Consider the following 25619-nt stretch of genomic DNA (forward strand, 5'->3'; position numbering starts at 1 on the left):
CATTAAAATGACAAAGGTTACAAGTAGAACAAACCCTAAAATACCAAAATCGGTTCATCAATTTTCACAAAATATTTAATGCTTATTTCTTTTTGGCGAAAAGACGAAATGAAGGTTATTTTCGAAAAAGTTATCAAATTTTTTGTTTAGTACATAATACACAGTGCAAAGTAGATAATAATTGTAGTTATTTATTTCCGCAATGATAAAAAGGCAACGTTTTTTTCACCCACATATGTATGCACATACTATATGTATACACATGTTAACGAAAGTACATACGTTGAAATATCTAATCTGTTCGTACATTTACAGATACTTGCACATACGCACACGTACATATACACACACACACACACATTAACAAATACATACACTCGTACTCGAGGCATTTAGGACATGTAATTTATTTTTATTTGTAAGTACATGATTGCTTCTATGCAATATGTACACACATTGGCAAGTTGAAATTATTTGAACTAATTTTAAGTTTGTGTTCGCTATTTTTTATTTTAACTTTGCAATAAATGCATGCGACTTCGGAACGCCACACTATGAACTTGAGATATCAAAAATTAGATTCATGAATGCAGTCAGATCTTTTGCGAGGACATATCTATTACTGTTTGTATTATAATCGCAAAAAAAAGAAATAGAAATGACCGAACGCCTATCCATTTTAATAAGAGCTTTTTTTGAAGGGCATTGCTGCAGTATTGAGGAAATCGAAAGTAACACGTGCATACGAGTGTATAGGAATCGGTGCTTAGGTTAGTGTAAATTAAAAAAAATATTTAATTATTTATTATTATTATTATTTTGAAAAAACAGCGTCTTTTAAGCGTCTATTCAATTTTAAATACATAAGTACATGTCTATGTACAACAGTTCGTTGTTCGAATCGGTATACACGTGGGAATATTTCTAGTGTACATACAAAGCGCATTCATGTAATCGCTCTTCCATTTACACCACGAGTAATGCGCCGCCTTGGTTAGAACAGCGAGTTCAGAAATACACACGCGCTGAATTACGTTGTACTTATGCGCTTAATTATATTTTTGTTGGCTATAATTATACGTTTGGTCTTGAACGTACCTGGCATTTCCATAACTACCGCCAAACATTCGTTTTCCGTCCAATTGGAAATACGTATACGCACTCACAACAATAATACATATATGTAGTAAATAACCTAAGTCACAATAACATTTTAAATGCGCAAACGTATCGGTCACAATCGTCCTCGCGTCGAAGGAATTAAGACAGCACAAACGCACGCACGAAAAACGAATAAAATAAAAGCGAAGTGCAAGCAACAACCGCGAATAATTTGACCAGCTGCTATTTCTGTTAACCAGGAAAAAATGTTGACCGAAGTTTCGCGAGCTGCCAAATTATTGGAGGGGGGGCTGAGGGGGCCTTGGGAGGCCGCGGGGCAGATTCATTCGCATAGGTCTATTACGTAAGCGCGCTACGGTGCACGGCCAACGCCGCTGCGCGATCACAACGCAAGGTTAAAACATCTGATCGCGGAAAACAGTCGCAGCGTTCGCTGCCGGCAGCGGAGGTTCACGGCGAATCTGCGCTCGCGCGCGCGCCCAAAATTCGCTCGCCTATTATGAATCTCCTTCTCACGAGTCGGGAAAACAAAGACGCAAAATGCACGCACAACCGGCCAGGATTCTCTATTGCGTTTCCATCAGATAACGCTAGCGCATTTAATGTTCCTGCTTGCCGCTCGCTCGTCATGCGGTGTGCAACAGAAACAGGCGTACATACCTACGTTTACATAGTTACATACGAGGCCACATTCAGGGAGCCGCTTTTTAATTAAAAAGGAAAACTTCAATGAAGTAATAATCCGAAATTAGTGACTATTTGTAATTTAATTAAGATTTACTGTTTGCGTTTTATCGTAATTAAAAATCTTTTAAGACAATAGGTTTGGTTAAAAACATTTGTTTGTGTTTTTATGTCTTTTTAAACGTTCCAATTGACATAATGATTAGTTTTGTGCTTAAAAAATGTCTCTTATCATTAAAAGCGCAAATCTGTAGCGCATACGGCGAAATACGTAAGAAAAGTTGTACCCACTTTAAATTAAAATAAAAACAAGGGTAAAGGTCTAGATGATGGCCCCAACTCCCTTTGGGGTGGAGGTGGGGAGGATCAAAAGAGGAGGTCTCCTCCACCACTGTACCATAAAAAGTTCGTGGCGGTCTCACCCCCATAAAAGATTATAGGGCTTCAAAGTTAATAAATATGCCAATTTTTATACATTTCTAGGCATGTAAATATTTATATAGACATTCTTAAACAATATTCAAAGGTAAAACTAATGGAAAAATACATAAAAATATTGAGAAAATTATAAAAAACATTGTTTAAATATCTTTATCAATAGGGTAGGTTAGGTTAGGTTAGGTTATCGGGTTTTGTTCAAGTGACCACCCTCTTTCGATCCCCCACCTCCACCCGCTTGAAAATATTTTTTTATTGAATTTTATTTGAATTATAGTGTATGAAAATTGTCAAAATAATCAACTTTCAACCCCCATAACTTATGGGGGTGAGACCCCCTCAAACTTTTTATGGGGTTTTACTCAGGTGACCACCCTCTTTCGACCCCCCTACCCCCACCTCCTTCGGGGGTAGGGGGGCATCATCTAATCCCCATAAGTTTTTATGGGGTAGAGACCACCACGAACTTTTTATGGTACAGTGATGGGGGAGACCTCCTCTTTCGATCGCCATCATCTGGACCTTTACCAAAAAAAGAAATATTTTACTTGGACGTGAATAATTCGTTGCAAATTAGCGTTGTCATCCGCTCACGTTATCACCGTGGGGCTGCCAGTCCAGAACTGGTTAGACAGGAGCTTCACTGTTTCCTATCATAAGCTAATTTCCCTAAACATCCCTAAGAGCATCCCACATCCTTAACTATTTGTAGAATGTAATCTAATCTAGGTCTATCTCTCAACATGGAAAATAAGTATTTTATCAAATTTGTGAAACAAAACGTTTTAAACATGTGTTCATATGTTTTAAACATTTTTTTACGTCTATTTTGAACACATGTTTGAAACTTTTTGAATAAGTTTTTTTATCGTAGCATCTTGGCGTCTTGACATCATTAACTAACTAGTTGTGTTTTTAACAGTATTTAAAATACGTGTTTTAAACATGCCAACCCTGTGAGATACCTGTAATCAATTAGTAGTTTTACTCTCACCGAAGGAATTTAAAGAATGTTTAATATGTAATGTTTTCCTGTTTTAAACAGTTTATCAAGGGAGAAAACTAAATTCTTATGACAACGTAAAAATTACAATTTTCGATTGTACTTAAATGACTGAAACATCCGAAGAAATAGTAGAATTTATTAGGCAACTTTTAATGATCTCAATTTTGACGTTTTTTTAAAAATTATTTCAAGTTTCTTAATTATTACAATTAAATTTGTAATAACCACAAAAATACCTAGTAAAGTTATTTCTGCTAGGATTTTATTTTTACAAATTCGGGTCCAAATTGTAATATTTATTATTTTCGCTTACGTAGCAATTTTCCTTTTTCATTTTCTCCATTTCGTTTTATCCCTACTAGGAATGGGTTGAGTACAATTTTTCCCAATTAATAGTGTACCGAATATATTACGTACCTATTACTCGATTTTATGCCTGCCAAACTGAGTACACCGCCAAACTACTCGGTACATAGGATTTAATTTGAGTAGTGGGCAAGACATAAAACAAAGATATGCAAACTTGGCCTGTTAATAAGCTTAAGTGTTTTCTATGTGCACCTGCAAGCAGTGTGTATAGCGAGCGATTATTTTCCGAAGCGGATCATGTCCATGAAGAAAAAAAAAGAACAGGTTGAGCAAATGGGGCAGAATGTTTAATATTTCTACACTATAACCAGTACTGTCTTTAGTATAAGGGCACACGGGGAACGGGCCCAGGGCCCCCGTCCTCACGAGGGTCTCGGAAGGCCCATATTATTTGCTTACATTACTCTTTTTTCCGAATGCATAATGCACCTTAATTAATTACACTACAACAACATCTATCCTGATCCTGATCCTGATCCTGGTACGTACTGTGATGAAATTTTAACGAAAAGAAGTACGCGATATTTGGATTCGAAAAGGGCCAGATCAATGATCGGATTTTCATTGAAAGAATGAGAGTCTGTGATTGAACGAACAACGTTTATGTCAACAAATTAAAAAATCCGAGAACTTGAATATTAGTACCGGTAAATATGCTCTAGTTAGTAATCCCTGCAGAAGACGATTTTTTGCGATAATAAGACCTAAGCCGATTCTTCTGAACCTAAAAAATATCTAACCTGTGAATTTCATCCATACATCTAGAGATGTGCAAAATGGTTTTTAAAAGTATTTAAATACAAAATGCAAATACTTTTTTGATTTCTTATTTCAAATGTGAAATACAAAATAGATTTCCCTTTTTGTAGTACCTATTTAATTTTCTACATTAACTTAAGTAAAAATATTTTTTAAGAAAACTTTGCAGGCATTTGCTCATTTTTTAAATATAGAAGTTTTTCTATACTAATAGTGGTGCTTGCACTATGTCACCAGCTGCGAAGATTGAGTATATTTCATATTTTTCTGTTCAGTCATTGAGTTATGTTATAGTTTCTTCAGTTCAGCAACAAATAATTCTTCTATATGCTCCCTTATTTGCCTTTGTCACTCGTTTTAATTTGAAAAAAAACACTGATGCCAAAATAGTTTGCTTATAGCGTGAATGAGCAGGGCCAAAATAGGGTTGCAAATAATTTTTGTTCATGTAAAATCAACATCAATCATTTTATATCAAAATATTTACAACCCATTTTGTTTATGATCTTTTACATATCACAATAAGAGAAAAAAAATTGAATCCAGAGTTTCTTTAGCTTTGGATTCGTCTGATAACTGAAGTTTTTCGAATCGTTTTCTAACAATTTTGGATTATATGCATTTATTGGCACACCACAATATCTTGTAGTTTTCAGTTTTACACAGTTGGCGTATATCAATTCGGTAGTGTTTTGAGGGCTGTTTTGTGGTAATTTACAGAATTTTGTAATTTCTTTCTGATTTAGCGGGTGCTGATATCAATTTGGAACTTCAAAATTCCATGGATCATGATATTGAACCCGGAAAACAATATCGATCCAATATTTTACATTTTCCATTTTCAAGGAGTTTAGAATTTTTTGGGCTCTCTTCAACCGAAGAATTAGAAGGCATTCATGGAATGTCTCTCTGTCCCATTTTTGAGCTTCTATATGAACTATATAACACTTCTATTGAACTCATAGTTTACCGAAAATTATAAATAGCGTATTTTCGAACAGCAGTGCGGCACTTCTCCCATTACTATTTTCAGCTTTTTACGGGTACCAAAACTCCATTAGGAAATGTTAATCAAAAAAGCAAGCATTATTTTATTTATTGGGTATCAAAAATAACAACAAAGAAGTAGGTAATCTTCAGTATCTTCAATCTCATAATACGAATGAGCGAAACACGTATCCGCAAATTGGTAGAGGACTTCGCTACCGGCTGATGGTCTAGTAGATGAACTGATGCTGTTCTGATTCGAGAAGGACCACTGAAGAAGCTCGCCACTCGTGCTAGCGAAACGTTAGGAATCAAGTCCAACCAACGACAACCTTCAGACCCGAATCAGAACAGCATCAATATAAGTATCCGCAAATTAATAGATTGTTTTGGTTATCAGAAGGCAAGTCCTTTTGGTTATTTTATTAGTAATAACATACAGTCTCCTTTTGTATGTATGCCTATAAAAAAATGGGTGATTTATTCAAAACGTCTTAATTATTGTTTTAAATCAATTATTTCCCGATTATTTACAAATTAATTTTGGTTACCCTAACACACCCCGTTGTAGTAAAAGTAATTAGGTTTATTATTTACAGTAAGTGATGTAGGTGAACGAACCGATTCTTTATTGATTTAAGTACATCATGAACATAAAATATCAGAGTAACCGCCATGGTAAACATTTGTTGTGCTATTTATTTAGCATGACATTTACAGATTATTCAACAAATAATAATCAAATACCTACGACAACTCAAAATTACGTATTGCACGGAATATCACTTAACTTTTAGCAAGACCACCGTATAAATAAAGCCATTCAGTGGAATCTTACCTTGTATTCCTATTGAATAGACTCCTTGTGCAAAAAAACATATATCGTAATATAAAGGAAATAGCGCAGAGGTTCAGCGACTTATAAAAAGAAAAATAGCAATCTGTCTTCTTTTTTTAGTTGTTATATTAAACAGCGGAACGATGGAGATTTACTTCGTGGTTCTAGAACTGCATTGTTTTGACCCCGAATTTTAACGAGCTCTTCCTTGTTACCACAATTCATTGCATATATACACGGTGGAACCAAAAGTTGCTCTGTTTTAAATTCCAAAGGAAGCATACACATTTATTTCTACGTTCCAGTGATGTGAATAATAATTGAGCGTATAACTAGTTTGAAACACAAAGTATATATAGTTAGAGGCAGTTTAGAATCTCGTGGGTCATGACCTTGGATTAGGCAGTATAAGTACTTTAGTGATTTCTTCGTCTTACTAAAAATATTGGCCGTTTTGTCTAGGACTTTTTAAAAAGGCTCGATATCCTTTGACCATGTAAAAGGTGCCTACAATATTTATATTTTGCAAAAAATATACCGAGTGTCCTGTAATTTTTAATTAAGTAGAAAAAATTAATTTATTTTGTATAAAAATTATAACAAATAACAAATATGTATGTTGATTGTATAAGTAATAAGGCAACGAAGAGCATAATCATAGTAATTATTACATTGCGGTTCCTTGTCAAGAAAAGAAATTACAATTGATACTTCAACCTATGTATGCGTCCAATAAATTTCGCAAGAGATTGGTGGAAAGACATCGTGTATAGAAGTTTTTTTATTTGAACCTTTTGTTCTCCTTCACCAGATCAGGTCAGATCGTACGACCCGTCCTGCATGTGGTATCTCTGTAGATATATATAACCAATCTCGATTTCAAACAAAAACCAGCGGTCATCGATGACAAAAAAGACGTGCATCTATCTTGAAAGTAGAACTGAAGGGCATTGTTTTTATATAGATGTTAACGAACCATAAAGAATACGTTGACTTTGGTTTTGTTTGGACATCGTTAAATAAATTAAATTAAACTGGAAGCTACGTCCCCCAAATTAGACGTATACACTAGTGGCGAGTTTTGCATCGGACACATACGAATATTGTATTGTAATCGTCAAAAGACGACACCACCTTTTGAAAAATACGACGTGGTACAGGGAAACTCGTACAAATACCGTCTTTTTATATTTGTAAATAATGAAGTAATATAAGTAAATATATAAAATACAAAATTCCGCTCACGTTATCNATTTGGAAAAACGTTCCGACTGAGATTCCAAACAAGTGGGCTGACAAAAATTCTTTGATAGTAGAAGAAAGTTGTAGGTGGAACTGTGATTAAGATTAATTTTGCTGTATGAATACACCCAATAATGTCTCTTAAATCTTTGTCGTCACTTTTTTTAATGAGTATCAGGTACTTGGTCGTAAGCCCCTCAAAGTACGCTACAGTTATCAGTAAATTATAACTAGATGGATAGCTTTCTTGATGAAACAGTAATTCGTCTGATTTTTATTTAGTATGAAACATTTTGACATTTTTAGTAGTGGTTAACATGAAATATTAATATAAAAATTAATTTTCAATCTTTTACACACTACAAACTAGTTTTCGAATTTTCCCTCATTAACCTGAGGTAGTTTGTAGTGTGTAAAAAATTTAAAAAAAAATACAACGTGTAGTTATACTACACGCTACTTGGGTGAAACTTCTTCAAACACACAAACATACCCGGATAGGAGTTAAGGAATTAGGTTAATGGTATTATTTGTACACTATGCTTGGCATGGGTGCAATTCTGATAGCGGACTTTTTGTAGCCTTTTTAAGGTGTACAATACTGTAGTATATTATTTTGATCTATCTCGTAGGATTCAGCCAGCGTTTGTAATGTAAGCGCAAAAAATGTATTTATTTACGACATTACATTACAAACTTCTAAAATTATCAGTGTTTCTCTAGTATATTATGCATGTATTATACATATAAACCTTCCTCTTGAATCACTCTATCTATTAAAGAAAACCGCATTAAAATCAGTTGCGTGGTTTTAAAGATCTAAGCATACATAAGGACAGACAGCGGGGGAAATGCGTTGCATGATTTCGTTACATAGCAACTCTCATGAAACGAACGTACCCTACCGTGCGTAAATAAGTTTCACTTCAAAAAGAATTGAAAATGAATTTTCATATTAATATTTGTATTTAGTAAATTAACTTGATACAAAAATCACATTGTCTTATTATTCAATGTAATATCCAATTATAGGGAGTATCTCGCCATTTAGTGGGTATTTGCTGTTACTGAAGTATTTCTGTATTTCTTCAGTTTAGTCGGTAATTTAGTGAGGCTTCCTATGGCATGATGATGTGATGAGATCTAATAAGATCGAAATCGCGATTCGCATGAGTTGTGAGACAAAAAAATTTGTAAGAAAATTAGAAGTAGAAGTATGCGTGAATTGGCAACTTATAAAAAAATTGCTATAACAATTAAGCAACAACATTGATGAAATATGTAATCAGTGAAGATTGTGGAGTGACTAATAAAGTAAATATCAACAGCTTAGGTACTACTACGCTGCTACACATAATAATCTTTACACGTCCATTGCGATAATAATTAATTTAATAATTATTTTGTTCATTGCTGGTAGTATGCAGTACTATGTAAAGTACACCTCGACATGCTATTAAGAATACAAAATACAAAAAAGAAATACTCGTATAACACGGATGCTACAGCTAATTGAATGTTACGTTGCAGTGTCGTATTTCCCTACGTGATCCTACCAGGGCCGGACTGTACTCTCAAATACGATTTTCTCGAGAGCAGTGAAGATTCGAACCACTCAACATTTACTTAATTTTCTTGTTTTATAGTGCGTTATCCTGCTAGCTTGCTATTTACTTCAGAAACACCTTGTATAATGGAAGTGTGCTTTATCTACCTAATGTTTTACTATTTAAGAAATTGCTGTAGAAAGTGGAAGAGTCCAGGTTCACATTTACATAAATTAATAATATTTTCAAGTAGACGTAGTTGAAAAAATATATTCCACACGTTCGCCTAATTATGCGTTTTCCCTTGTGAGACAGAAAAATGCCGACAAAGAAATGCGTAATTTCTGTGTTAAGTGAACGTTTTGCCTTACCTGTGTGTAGAAATTTTGAGATATAATGTATAGGAGCACTTTATAAATACTGTGAAACGGGGATTGTCAAGCAGTTAGCAATTAAGTAAACCAATTGTTTTTAACATTCTGCGTAATGTATATATGCAATTGATAAAAGTTAACATGACAATTCGTGATAGTATTTGTGATAATTTGATGAGCAAAAACTAAAAAGCAACATATATTGTTTGTTTGAAACGATAACTGACTATTATCTATTATTTCAAATGATTAATTATTGCAGACTTTTAATATACACGAAAAGGTAGTTTATTATATAAGGTATCCAGCACTAAATTATTAGGTATCCTTTAATTATTATATTGGGAACCTCAAAGCCAAAGGCCATCTGGAAAATTGAATTTTATGTTTAATAAAAAAAGGTAAACGTATGTAAGAAAGGGTGCGATTAAACAATTGTGGCTAGGAAAAGTTTCGAAGTGACTCAACCGATGGTCAGTAGAAACGTGTTAGAATATTTTAAAAACCGATGGTTACAATTTTGTACAAAGAAAGAGCCCATTTTTTCATACCATATTACATGTACAGAATGTTTCTGAAATAATTAGCAAGCTTTGAAGGGTGTTAACTAAATGCAATATGACATCATATGATGTAAAGTAAAGCAGCGTGAGACAAAAAAATTTGTAAGAAAATTAGAAGTAGAAGTATGCGTGAATTGGCAACTTATAAAAAAATTGCTATAACAATTAAGCAACAACATTGATGAAATATGTAATCAGTGAAGATTGTGGAGTGACTAATAAAGTAAATATCAACAGCTTAGGTACTACTACGCTGCTACACATAATAATCTTTACACGTCCATTGCGATAATAATTAATTTAATAATTATTTTGTTCATTGCTGGTAGTATGCAGTACTATGTAAAGTACACCTCGACATGCTATTAAGAATACAAAATACAAAAAAGAAATACTCGTATAACACGGATGCTACAGCTAATTGAATGTTACGTTGCAGTGTCGTATTTCCCTACGTGATCCTACCAGGGCCGGACTGTACTCTCAAATACGATTTTCTCGAGAGCAGTGAAGATTCGAACCACTCAACATTTACTTAATTTTCTTGTTTTATAGTGCGTTATCCTGCTAGCTTGCTATTTACTTCAGAAACACCTTGTATAATGGAAGTGTGCTTTATCTACCTAATGTTTTACTATTTAAGAAATTGCTGTAGAAAGTGGAAGAGTCCAGGTTCACATTTACATAAATTAATAATATTTTCAAGTAGACGTAGTTGAAAAAATATATTCCACACGTTCGCCTAATTATGCGTTTTCCCTTGTGAGACAGAAAAATGCCGACAAAGAAATGCGTAATTTCTGTGTTAAGTGAACGTTTTGCCTTACCTGTGTGTAGAAATTTTGAGATATAATGTATAGGAGCACTTTATAAATACTGTGAAACGGGGATTGTCAAGCAGTTAGCAATTAAGTAAACCAATTGTTTTTAACATTCTGCGTAATGTATATATGCAATTGATAAAAGTTAACATGACAATTCGTGATAGTATTTGTGATAATTTGATGAGCAAAAACTAAAAAGCAACATATATTGTTTGTTTGAAACGATAACTGACTATTATCTATTATTTCAAATGATTAATTATTGCAGACTTTTAATATACACGAAAAGGTAGTTTATTATATAAGGTATCCAGCACTAAATTATTAGGTATCCTTTAATTATTATATTGGGAACCTCAAAGCCAAAGGCCATCTGGAAAATTGAATTTTATGTTTAATAAAAAAAGGTAAACGTATGTAAGAAAGGGTGCGATTAAACAATTGTGGCTAGGAAAAGTTTCGAAGTGACTCAACCGATGGTCAGTAGAAACGTGTTAGAATATTTTAAAAACCGATGGTTACAATTTTGTACAAAGAAAGAGCCCATTTTTTCATACCATATTACATGTACAGAATGTTTCTGAAATAATTAGCAAGCTTTGAAGGGTGTTAACTAAATGCAATATGACATCATATGATGTAAAGTAAAGCAGCGTGAGACAAAAAAATTTGTAAGAAAATTAGAAGTAGAAGTATGCGTGAATTGGCAACTTATAAAAAAATTGCTATAACAATTAAGCAACAACATTGATGAAATATGTAATCAGTGAAGATTGTGGAGTGACTAATAAAGTAAATATCAACAGCTTAGGTACTACTACGCTGCTACACATAATAATCTTTNATTGTTTAATTTATGCTCAAAATAATAATAAAACATTAACTTTTTCAGGTAAAAATAAATAATACAAATCTAATAAATAAAATATTATTGAATTTTAACGTATCTACATAAAATACTTACCTTCTAATGAAAATGAGAAGAAATTAATTTATAGTCACATTTTTCGCCAAGCTTAAAAACTACCGATATATTTATATATGATCTTAATTTTGAATCGATATAAATGTGACTGTAAAAATAAACAAAATAAAATTTTAAAGGTCGAAAGCGATAGAGAGGCCATTGTGATGTGCGTATTTTTCGCATACAAGGTACGCCTGATGTAAGCGATACCTTCAAGACCCATTTGCGGTCCTTACAATCAAAAATGACCAAGTTATCCACCTGCTTGGATTTAGACTTCTTAGGTGACCTATATCATATACTATAAGGGGTGGAAAAACTGTATGTCAAGAGCAGATTTTAGCTTTCACCCTTGCACCCCAACCCTTAAAACGGGGAAGTTATCCGTAAATGTAGGAAAGGGTTTCCCTGATACCCCCTTTAATACTACAATCAAAATTGGAAGGACTGTAGATCACGTGCAAAACTCGACTCTATATATCTCGGTCTAACATTTGTTCAAGCCTTAGAGGGTTTTCTCAGTTATTAAAACTTTATTTTTATTAATTGTTGTTTTTAACTTCTATTGAAGTTTTTGAATTAGATTAAAGTTATGGGATAAGTTCCACCCCATGTTATGTTTCCATAGCGTGAAAAAATGCATAATACTAACTTAATAATAATAATTTTAGCAATGATAAATGAAAACAAGATTCTTAGTTTTATGTATCAAATGCACAATGGGCTTTTCATTCTTTTATTTCTCAAATTAAATATGTTGCTTCGGAAAAATCACTATAAAACTATCCGTTTTAGGAAAATTTGTTCAATTGATATAGCTCTAAAAAACGTGTAGTTCTTAGGCTTTCACGGCTGACGTATATCGATGCGATGTTTTCTTCCGGGCTTTTCGGTCCTGGTCCGTGGAATTTTACTTTTCCAAACATTTCGCTGTTCTTTGTTAACGACATCTTCAGTAGTGACTGGGCAGGTGCTGAGTCGTAACTGATCAGTAACTGAACTAACATCACGGCCAAAAAGACCGAAAGAAAACACCGCATCTCTAAAAAACGTATTGGTATTATCGTTAGAAAAAACTAATAATTTAAAACATAGTCAAGAAAATAATTTATGAAAGAAAATAAAATTGAAGTTTTTTGTTTTTGGATTTTATTTTAAAAAAATCACATTTCAGTCCACGCTATTCTCCATGTAGTTATTTATTTTGGCTCATGAAAATCATGTTTGCATTTTTATTCATTCTTATCGGTAATAGTGATAGTCGCTATCGATAGTCCACATACATAATCCGTCACTAGTCAGTATTGTCTACTGCATATAGAGCATAGCAATACATATGCACTTAAAATTTTTCAATTTGCCATTAGGAAGATTGAAATGCGTTGTACTTAAGCGAAGTGTCCTAAATAAAATCTTTGTTGTGTCAGTATTCGTGTTATTACTGTTTAAGTAAATAAAACAACAGGTCCCCACAATATTGACAATTGAAATCGGTCACAAAAATAATGCTGTTATTTATCGTCTTTAATGACACAAGTTTATGTTTTATAGAAAACAATAACTACAAAAATTTACGTTAAATATTAATGTCTGGCAATATCACCATAATATTATTCCCGTAACATATGAGGTACATTTTGTAAAGACGCATCGTTAACAAATGTTATCTTTAGATTGACACCATCGCGCTTGCACTACATATTATACGTTATAAGGTACAAGCAAGGGAAGGAAAAGTAGGAAAAGTGCGAATTTAAAGATAGGAGAAGAAAAAGAAGAAGAAGTGGCCGATTTTAGACATCTAGGAAGTCAGATAAGTCAGCACGAAAGGACTAGTAGGATTTAAAGTAGAGGATAGCGCAGGGTCGAGTCGCCTTCAATTTGTGATATTTCCTGGATATAAGGTACTCTGTGTTTTTTTTCTGTACCCCTAATAATGTGTGTACAAAATTTCATGCTGATCGGTTGAGTAGTTAAGGCGTGAAATCGTAATAAACAAAAAACAAACAAATTCAATTTATAATATTAGAATAATATCTAGAATCTGTAATCACTCTACGCCCCATTGTTCAAAGACTAACCCCTTTTGCAACTAAATACACTCGGAAATGTACTCATCATCATCATCATAAGGTCGTCAGTCCTAAGAGTGGTTGGACACATACCTCCACTCTTTCCTATCCTGAGCTAATCTCCGCGTTTCCTTAAAACTAAAACAACCCACATCCTTAACTATTTGCGAACAGCAATCTAATCGAGGCCTACCTCTATCCCTCCTAACTTCCTTTTCTGCCTCTAATATGTCTTTGACTAGACCTTCATGCCTGAGAAGGTGTCCTACTAACCTATCTCGCCTATTTCTTATTGACTTCCATAGAGTTCTCTGTTCTCCTATTCTTTCTAATACCTCATCATTTCTAACCTTCTTTATCTACGGTATCCTCATCATTCGCCTGTAACACGACATTTCGAACGATTCTAACCTTTTCTTTTTCGCTGCGCCTACTGTCCATGTTTCACACCCGCACAACGCCGTATTCCAAACATACACCTTTTACAACTTCTTTCGAATTTTTAAATTAATCGTTCGTGAGCACAGCAGTAACTTCTTTTTTCTCTGCTTTATATCCCTACTACTCCTTCCGGAGAAATTGATCTTCTCCTAATAGTTCTTCCGCCCTTTTTCTATCCTACTCTGTATTATTCTAGTTAAGGCTTTTGACGCATGGGAAGTTAAGCTAATTTTTCTAAATGTCTCGCACTTATCCGCGTCTCTCTTTTTAGGTATGGTTACTTCCATGTTCCGTTTATAATCCTCTGGGACTTTCGCCGTTTGCGATCTCCGAAGTGATTTCTCTTATTTGATTCTACACATCCTTTTTTGCATGTATTTACCTCATATTACGTTCTGAGTTTTTTGACTTCCTAGATGTCCAAAGCGCTGATCTCAACTTTATATTAGCTGCTCTAACCCTATTTGTACCTCCCTTACATACCCAGTTTTTTGATTTAGTGTTAGTTATTTTCATTCCATACTCTTCTGTGATTACCCCTTCAATTTTATCTGAGGATCTTTTTAATTCCTCCCCGTTGGATCTCCTAATACTCTCTAGTCTAAGCATGTTAGTCTTTTGACCCTGTATATCCATCCTGAAAGCAAGCTATCTATAATTAAAATAAAACTTGTCTAATTTTAAAAGAAGCCACAAATTGTAGCAGATTGCCTCAGTTAGCATCTTATTAGCTTTCTGTGGTTACATACACGTAAAAGTAATATTTATTACAAATATGTGTTAAGGATGTGCATAATTTAACAATTGGAGAGAATTGTAGTTTTCCAAACACAACATATATGAACACCACTACACCCACAATAAAAATATTCAGTTCAAGTTCGTTCGGTCATGACACCGATCGATGCACTATTCATTTATTCGTTCAATCATTTCTAGAGTGAATGACACATTTTCATAAATTAGAGAAACGTGTGGCAGAAAATAAGATTGTGCATATTATATGCGCAAAAATCTTTGTTGTAAATGTACGTACTGAATCTGTAACCAAATTATTACGAAGTGTTTTGAAGATTCTTCAGTTTAGTTTTTGAATACACCTGAAACTCGAGATCTGCTCTCATGCCATCATGCTGAAACTTTAAAAGAACTTAACATGTAATTTTGTTCGGCCTCTCAAGGTCCACCACATCACGATTATTCACATGCCGTTGAATCAACTCTTATTACAGGCTTTTAATGCAGCGTTCTTTTCTGGTGGATCTTATTTAACTAAACCCCTTTACCGAAGTACAGAGTGAAAAGTATTTAATAACTTTAACGAAACGTCTACCATTATTATCTTAAAAAGGATTTTGAAATAAATAGAATTATTGGGATAAACCGACATATAGCTCAAGTCTCAGATAAAGCAATAGTGCATTACGATAAAAAAAAAACAAGAACGAAATGCATCTTGCAAAATAACATGGTAAAAGCGATAGGTGTTCTCACATCAATGAAACACGTTTAGAGTGAAATAGAGTGTTCTCTATTTTTGTGTTTCAATTGTACCAGCTTTAAACACAATGAGGGACGACCTAGCTTTTAACATAGTTTTGTATTAATCATAAACAAATACTGTTCGTTTTAAGAAGTTGGAGATATACCCCTTCCCTTTATTAGGATGCGCCGTAACATAATTCCAAATTCAATCATATTTGCGGAGCTCATTTCTCCACCGATCATCGAGCGATAACTAGACAAAAGTGTACAGTACCATTTGCAAAATTATTTAAACTGCCTCGTTAAAATGTATGAATATGTTTTATTTAAAAGCATATTTAGCCAAAAATAATAACAAGTGAATTAACTTAACGCTCTACACACCTATAAAACTTTTGCCTTGTTTTCTATTGTTAATTTATATACATTTTTGTTTTAAGAAATTGCTAAACATTTTCGTCTAGTACTGTACAGTTCCCACCGAGAGCTCTGCTCGTTCAAGCTTGTTCCAACTATTTCTGTCTTGCTCATGCCTAGTGTGTATTCTTTCTATCTTCGCGCAGATTTCTTCAAGGTCACAATTCAAACAAATTGAAATGGGCTGTACATAGTACTACATTATAATAATTTGGAAAAACGTTCCGACTGAGATTCCAAACAAGTGGGCTGACAAAAATTCTTTGATAGTAGAAGAAAGTTGTAGGTGGAACTGTGATTAAGATTAATTTTGCTGTATGAATACACCCAATAATGTCTCTTAAATCTTTGTCGTCACTTTTTTTAATGAGTATCAGGTACTTGGTCGTAAGCCCCTCAAAGTACGCTACAGTTATCAGTAAATTATAACTAGATGGATAGCTTTCTTGATGAAACAGTAATTCGTCTGATTTTTATTTAGTATGAAACATTTTGACATTTTTAGTAGTGGTTAACATGAAATATTAATATAAAAATTAATTTTCAATCTTTTACACACTACAAACTAGTTTTCGAATTTTCCCTCATTAACCTGAGGTAGTTTGTAGTGTGTAAAAAATTTAAAAAAAAATACAACGTGTAGTTATACTACACGCTACTTGGGTGAAACTTCTTCAAACACACAAACATACCCGGATAGGAGTTAAGGAATTAGGTTAATGGTATTATTTGTACACTATGCTTGGCATGGGTGCAATTCTGATAGCGGACTTTTTGTAGCCTTTTTAAGGTGTACAATACTGTAGTATATTATTTTGATCTATCTCGTAGGATTCAGCCAGCGTTTGTAATGTAAGCGCAAAAAATGTATTTATTTACGACATTACATTACAAACTTCTAAAATTATCAGTGTTTCTCTAGTATATTATGCATGTATTATACATATAAACCTTCCTCTTGAATCACTCTATCTATTAAAGAAAACCGCATTAAAATCAGTTGCGTGGTTTTAAAGATCTAAGCATACATAAGGACAGACAGCGGGGGAAATGCGTTGCATGATTTCGTTACATAGCAACTCTCATGAAACGAACGTACCCTACCGTGCGTAAATAAGTTTCACTTCAAAAAGAATTGAAAATGAATTTTCATATTAATATTTGTATTTAGTAAATTAACTTGATACAAAAATCACATTGTCTTATTATTCAATGTAATATCCAATTATAGGGAGTATCTCGCCATTTAGTGGGTATTTGCTGTTACTGAAGTATTTCTGTATTTCTTCAGTTTAGTCGGTAATTTAGTGAGGCTTCCTATGGCATGATGATGTGATGAGATCTAATAAGATCGAAATCGCGATTCGCATGAGTTGGTTTCGATAAATATCTGACCAAGAAATGTTCTTATCTTACCTCATGTTTCATGTTTACTGCTTCGTGTTTAATACTCCATGCTTCATATTTCCCTAGTGTATGACTCACCTAAATTTAGTTTGATTTCTTGCCTCCGCGGACTGATGGGTGAAGTGAGTGATTCATACACCAATTTATTGTTATTCAAGGATACCTTTTTTGAGTGTTTGTATTACTATTGTAGAAGTACGATATTATGAAGGAACTATAAAAAATATATCCATAAAGCTTCATGTTTCTAAGGTCCTTAACGGTCTGTTTTTTTATTTCCTATTCCGATAAAGGACTAGATTCTTCTTCATTTTATAAGTTTGATGCCCTTTTTAAACACTAGATTGTTTTACCAATCCAGTGGCGGTTCTTAAAGTTGTTATCAGTTTTTATATAGGCTATTTTTTAATAGAAAGCATCGATCGGAAAAAGGACATCATTTGTCTGAGTTAAATGAAGCCCACTGATCCGTCTAACTTCGCAGATTTATTCCAGCAATTGGGCTGTTCAAGGGAACGGTGCAGATTATCGAGGTAGTGTCCAGAAGTACTTCGTAGTACTCAGTTCAATAATATAAAGAATACGGTAACTCACTGTTCAAGAAAGCCAGAGAATTTATTTAATCCTGAACAAAGCAATCAGCAAAAAATAACTTTGCACAAGTACATCAGCTTATACTTCATTATTATATGAATAAATTTTAGTAATTAGGTTGAAAAGTTCATAAATTGGTATCTACTTTTTTCTTCAGCTTTCTAGTACAATTCACCCAATCAACATATTTTTATATTTTCAAATAATTCAAAATTCTCATTAAATTATTATGGAACGACAATTGTTCCATACTGGCCGTAACCTGTCCAAAGGATGGTACCTTTGTCGGTGTTCCATAACACTTGAAATCATTTCGTTCATAACCTAAGACTCTAGTGCATACTAAGCGTTTCACTCCTGACATGTTTTATAATTTTTAATCCCCCTTTCACCTCTGTATAGAGGTGATAATCTGAAAACTCATTTTATAGTGACTGGTACTGTCGTATACGGAACCTTTAGGCTATATCTTGATCTATACATTAAACTTTGAACTCTCTTTTCACTTCATTCGGAGTTGAATGAGGGTGTAAAATTTTCAATCGTTAGAACCAGGGATTTGGGCTGTGCATTGATTGTTTATTGACTTCCATAGAGTCCTCTGTTCTCTTATTCCTTCTAATACCTCTTGATTTCTAACCTCCTCTATCCACGATATCTTCATCATTCACCTGTAACACCACATTTCGAACGTTTCTAACCTATTTTTTCCGCCGCTCCCACCGTTCATGTCTCGCACCAATACAGCTCCAAACATACACTTTTATCAAACTTTTTCGAATTTATAAATTAATAGTTCGCGACCATAGAAGTGACTTCTTTTTATTGAAGGCGACGCGACCCTGCGCTATCCTCTGCTTTATATCCCTACTACTCCTTCCGTCCTGACTTAACTGACTTCCTAGATATCTAAAATCAGCCACCTCTTCTAATCATTCGTCTCCTATATTTACGGTCGCTCTTTTTTAACTTTTTCTTCTCTTGCATACCAATGTTTTTTTTTAATTAATTTAGATGAAACAAAACACGAAAAGAGAACAGATGCTGGTAAAGTACTACAGCGTAATCGCATGTCAGGCTGACACTCATTTTATACAATGAACAATTACGAACAAGCCGCCTAATCGTATAATTTCCATCCTTCCTCTTAAATAATATCCTTATTAATCAACAAAAATTGAATCGATTCATTTCTAAATGTGTAACTGTAAAATGCCAGTAGGCGAATATGAAACAATAATAGAATTTAACATATCTTGATATGACCAGGCAGTTATCGAAACAAATTATTAGGATGAGAAACTGCCAAGAAATTACATATTCATATATTTTTGCTACCAAATTACTAAAATTCTTCAATCAGCGTTCCCCTTGCTGCAGAGTGATCATTACAGCATATTTGAGTGGTAGTAACGAGCTTTCCCTTAATATAACCAAACGAAAGTTTATGTTATTTTACAAGAAGTACGAAAGTCTCTTCCCTTATTACTTCAATCGAATTAGCAGTTTGAAAAGAATTAGAAAAAATGTTTCCAGGCATAAGCCGCATCCAGAATGTTAGGTTATCTTAGGCTTCATGTTTTTCTGCGTGGAATTTTTTTTATTAACAAATTAAGGTGTAAAAAAATGATTTTTTCGCTATTTAAAAGAAACTACTGATTTTAGGCAACAATTGTTGATTAAAAGTTATGCGCCTTAAAAAAAACTACATAACATATCAATTTTATCACTTTTTATCATATCTAAGCCACTGTAAAATTGCAACTAATGACTTCACGTTGATGCGTATTTATTTGTTAATTACCGCCTACAAAGGTTACGTCTATTAAATTGTTGATGGTGGCGCAACCACCCTCGTCTCTCTCATTGAAGGTGCTCTTATAGAAAGCACTAGTGTAAATTAAGGTGTGTCTGATATTTTGAAGGCTATTATTTTTAATTACAATTTTTATGTAGTGATAGTGTCTAGATAGATAAGAATACTGATGTGATAACTCAATTGACTGAACTATGCTGAAAACTAATACCGTTACAGTTTGCATTTAGTACCTACTTTTAAAATACAAGATTTAAAAACTGTCTAAACACAAACTAAAATTATTACTTAATAAAAGCATACAGAAAATAGAAATAAAGATTTCGTATTTGCACTAAACAAAACTATTTCAAATAAATTACATTTCTGCTAGCCATATACCATACTGTTCAGAATTTGAGCTAAAAATAACAATGGTCATACTTGTCAAGTATTTCAAATAANAGCATCAATATAAGTATCCGCAAATTAATAGATTGTTTTGGTTATCAGAAGGCAAGTCCTTTTGGTTATTTTATTAGTAATAACATACAGTCTCCTTTTGTATGTATGCCTATAAAAAAATGGATCAATAGGGTAGGTTAGGTTAGGTTAGGTTAGGTTAATGCTAATATTGCCTATATCATCTGCAAATCTAAGCATACTAAAATACCTTCAACCTAACAATTTATAGTAAAACATTTCAAATAAATTTATTAATATTTAAATAAAACTACAGTAATTGTACTTAAATACTATTCTTTCGTATTTTTTTTCTTTAGTTTTATTTTTTATTGTCAGGCCATCTGACCGCGCGACTTGTTTTTGAATTTGTTTTACATTTTTTTCTATTTATCGAGTTCCCGGCTTCTGTTCTATCTCTTTTACGCTTTTTTGTCAAGAACGCCACCTGTCTATCAATTTGAATCTGTCACCATAAATTTTTAAAAATAAATAATTACAAATATTTTATAAACTTTGGTATTTGTTGTAGTATTCCAAATACTTTTAAATATTGTAAATATAAGGTATGATAAGGATAAATGCATATCCCTCTGTGACTTTATGCCAGCAATATGCTATTGTTATTAGTACGCTTATTGATTCAAGTTTATTGAACGCAAGTTTTCTACTCGTTATTAAAAATAAAATTTTTCAATTTTTTTACCAGCTGTAAAACAAGAATGTACTTAGCAACACATATAAGTGCATGCTTATATTCGTTCAATACTTCTGTAAAGTAGGTCACGAAGATAGCTTATTTGAATAACTGAAGGATGTGACTTGAAATGATCGATAAGAATCTATGTGAATGGTTGAAGGGTGAGACCTGTTTTACAGCGGATGTACGAAATGTACACTAGTGGCGATTTAAGAACCAAACTTGGGGATTCTATTACGTGCAGTCAGCAAAGGGCAGCATCGTTTTTTTGAAAAATACGACGTGGTATAAGGGAATTCGTACAAATATCTTCAGTCATCTTTTCATATAAACTTCCGCGATAGTGACGGATGAAATTTTCTCTTTGAACGGTTTGATGAAGTCGATGTTTCTAACCAAAAAAAGCCTTACTCTAGGAATATGTAAAAAAAATTCGAATAACTTTTATTAGTGTCTGGTTTTCTGTGATTGTGTCTACTATCTTCTCTGGAATCCGTTCATCATGTTGTTTGCCCTTTTCCTTATAATGAAAACAAAGGGAATGCCTGTCTCAGAATCACTGAAATTGTCATCTTCTGGGTTTTGTTTGATGCTTTTTCTACAAGCACTACCTTCAGTCAGATCAGTTCTGAACTAATTTTCAGCCTCTATCGCATCGTCTGTGATTACTGATCCCTCAACATTTTCTTCTCTATTATCTTTTTGTGGGTTCTCTTGTTTCAGTTTTTCTTTGTTTTTAATTTCTTCTTATACCTGATATTTCGACATTTTGTTTTATCTTTTCTTTTTGTTGCTTCTTTTGTTCTAATTCTTCTTGGTTTTTTATTTCTTCTTCCGTATTCTGGCGTGATACTTCAACATTTTGCTAAAAAAATTGCGAAATTTTACAACCTCCACATCGCCTCATCCAACGTTTTTCATCTTTTTAAAACTATACTAATAAAATTATCTTTGTCTATCACGTACTCGAAATATGTTCAATTCTTATAATTCTCATTAGGATACATGTCATTTAATTTGTCGAATATTTTTGAAACTGTCCTCTTCAATAGCTCAAAATTTTGCATGGGTTTTTTTGATGATAAATACATGCATCCTTATTTGCCAAGTTTAGTTGAATTATCTCTGTTGTGCTGAATGAGGATACGTTTTCGAAGAAGAGTGTCCTTTATAAATTTATTTTAGTACTAGTATCGTATCTAAAAGTCTCTATGATAATACCTTTAATGCTTTAATTTGAATTATTTTAATAGTATTGGCATTTTTAATAATAGGACTACATATAAAGAATAAAGTCGCATTTAACTTCAAATTTTCAAGCATTAGATATTAAGCAAGAGAGAAAAGTGAATATTACTTAACTTGTGTTTAAAAACAGATTTCATCTTATATTTTGTGTTGTTAACCTCTGCTAATTGTTTTTATCAAATATAATTGAAGTTATCGTGCAATTAACATATATGCGATTATAAATATTAACATTGTAAACATTTTTTACGTATTCCGTTAATCATGTTTTCCGTGTAACTGAAAATTGCATATGTCAATACAGTTAAGTCGCAATTTATTTGCAATAAATATTGCAATTAATGTATGGTTCAAACATAAGTACATGTATCATTCTTCCACTCATATCGCAGAGATAAGTTGACAAGTGGCATAATATTTTCATTATTATGTTTTTAATTTAATAGCAGCTTTAGTTGTATAACAAGAAAACTGTCTACACAAATTTATATAGTAAACAATACACTTGAAATATTAGAGAAGAGCTTTTATAAAAAGTTTTTGTATCAAAATATTTTATATCTACACAAATGCTTGACTATTTACTAAAGAGGCCATACGACAATTTTTTGGCCTTTTACTCCGTCAGCATCATCTAGACCATCAGCTCCCTTTCATTTTTGCTATGGAACCCTTTCTGACCGACGTTTGTTAGGAGGAACCCCATCTCGACTGTGTACACTGATAATAGTTCTATGTCAAAGATCCCTGACACTTTATTGTGTACATGTTGTAATCTTCAACTTGAATTTTGAATTCAAAATTTTTATTGTACGTATGCATTTAATCTGCACATTTTTACTTATTATCCAACGATTGAATTCGAATATACAGAGTGGTATCCGATGTAGTTCTGAATTTGTTTTTACCTTCTCAACGCCTGCAGGGTATTGTAATGTTCGTGGTTTTAACAAAATTAACTTCTAAGACTGATAACGACAAAAACTATTTATTTACATTGAATATTAAAAAACTTAAAAACACTATTAGATTATTACTAAACTTAGGTTATGAATTATTCTATTTATTTACACTACTGTTGATATATCACTATTCACTGCGCTATTTATTTCACTTCTTATATCATTATATTTGGCGAATGAATTATGTACTCACAATCAGTGGCTGTTCTGTATCTCCTCTGGAAAATATTCTTTCAAGGATTTTTTGAGGTTTAACAAATGTTTATTTATGGTTTTACCCATATTTGGGGTTACTTGTAACTCATTTTTGTGAGAAGTTTGTTTAGAAAAGATTCGTAACTTGTTTATTTAACATATTCAATGCGAAAGTCAAATTTGGTGTTTATTGTTATTTTGCTCTCACTGTAGGCGTAATTGTAGTTCTTCTTCACTGTATGAACTTTCTGATTACGTTGAGTTAATCGAATATATCGGCCCAATAAACTAATTTCATTATACATTTCTCGTCATGCAATAGTTCGACATGACTAACCGGCGTAAAAATTGGTTGCCCAATTTTTCCTCTCGGAATCGATCTCACTTCCGTGTGTAGAAGGAATGGTTGATGCTGACATCTCATATCTTCACATGCTTTTTTAAATAGCCTTGACTGCAATACATCTGCTACTAATAACTTCTTAGATAGCTACATTTAAAAATTGGGGTAAATATCCAGGAAACAGAAATGAACCAATCAATTGTATCCAATTTATTGTATCTTAACGTAAGGCCGAATGTTCTATTCTCTCATCTGGACTCTAGGTATCTTTCAGAAAAATAGGGTTCCTCGTCCCTATCATAAAATGAGCCGTTAGGGTTAGGCCTTTCATTGCTGGTTCGATTATGAAAAATACAATGTTGTTATGGTTAAATGCAGAATGATTGCTTTTCGTAAAAATTTGTAAGTATATTTTTACTAGAACCAAAAACGTTGTTTCTCGCGGAATCACTGTAACCCTACCACGGACCACTGTTCTAGAATACAAAAGCGGAACGTTGAATGTAGCCGTCATCAATATGTCGTTAATGAGAGGCCTAAAAGTAGCACTCTGACTTACGTCGATCGTAGCCAAATGACAGCAAACATCCCTTCAAAAAGATAACCCAAGCGAAGTGAAACACCGAATCGCGTGGTCTAGCGGTCTAAAACTCTAGATCAGTGGTTCCTAAGAGGTGTTTCTGGGAACGCTGATGTTCCGTGCTAGAGTTTCAGGTATTGCGAGAATTCAAACAATGAGGTGTCAGGAATCTTAAAAATGAAATTATCGTCAACTTACATTTTATTGTAGAGATGGGATTCCAACAAGAAAATGTTGAATCCGTGTTTGCCTTGGCCCAATTTTTATTGTGGTTTCCAGGCAAATGTTGGGGCATTGATATTCCATAGATAACAATCTTCAACTTCTCTTCTATATTTATTTCGCCAGTCTTATCCGTCTTCCTCTTATCACCACCCAACAATTTCCACTATTTCTTAAGGGAGGCTTTCTGCCCTACCCTCCGGTTTTGTACTACAATGTAGGTCGAAGAGAATGCCCTCCCACCAGCTTTAGCAAACAAACAGCGATTTTTAAAAGGAAGCTAAACGGATGCGTATTTGCTAACAGTTGCCACTACGGTTTCCTAGGCGCTTATCTACTATTACCTTTTTCAGAATCGTATTCGTAGGATATAAAGTAGGATACTGGGGTAATGAAATTAATGAAAAGAGACAGGCTCACCCCAATTTATCACAAGGAACCCACTCAAGAGTTGGGTAAATTGGAATAAGTTTAATTTTTGCATTCAAACTGTTTATTAATCTTGTATAAATAATAAGTATCTAAACATATTGTAATTTTCGTGGGTTTAACAAATTAACTTTTAAGAAGAAAACTATTTATTTTCACTTATTATTATTGAACTTAAAAACACTGTTAAATTATTACTAAACTTTTATTTACACTACTGTTACTATTCACTGTTCTATTTATTTCACTTCTAACACTGTCAATTTATTTCATGATTCACTTCTGCAACGGTCAATTTATTTCTACTCTACTTCGGCGATCGTCTCTTCCTTTTTATACTCCCTTGCCTCCTTTCGGGAACGTTCTCCAGCCGTCCAGAGAAGTCTCGTTTTCTTTGAACGGTTTAATTGCTTTCCCGGAACGCAGGTACGACACACACGTTTACAGATACGGCGCACATGAAGAAAAGCGCCCGCGGCTAGTCGGCGAATCGATAAGCCGCTCACACACACGTATGCCCGATCGCACACAATCACGCTCGTGGTCG

At 33.4% G+C, this 25619-nt stretch overlaps 2 protein-coding genes across 2 annotated transcripts in view; one reads left to right on the forward strand and one right to left on the reverse strand.

The window, feature by feature from the left end:
* The window catches only part of LOC108735980 (zinc finger protein chinmo), a 92953-nt gene extending 91410 nt beyond the window's left edge, over positions 1-1543 (reverse strand). The window contains exon 1 of the mRNA XM_025980881.1: positions 1099-1543. Within this exon, the coding sequence (XP_025836666.1) occupies positions 1099-1111 (13 nt within the window). The 5' untranslated portion in view covers positions 1112-1543. The remainder of the gene's footprint in view (positions 1-1098) is intronic.
* Positions 1-25619, forward strand: part of LOC108745151 (sodium-coupled monocarboxylate transporter 1) — a 158883-nt gene that overhangs the window by 10582 nt on the left and 122682 nt on the right. The window lies entirely within an intron of this gene.

The sequence above is a fragment of the Agrilus planipennis genome, unplaced genomic scaffold (assembly GCF_000699045.2).
Source record: "Agrilus planipennis isolate EAB-ADULT unplaced genomic scaffold, Apla_2.0 scaffold4, whole genome shotgun sequence".
NCBI lineage: Eukaryota > Metazoa > Arthropoda > Insecta > Coleoptera > Buprestidae > Agrilus > Agrilus planipennis.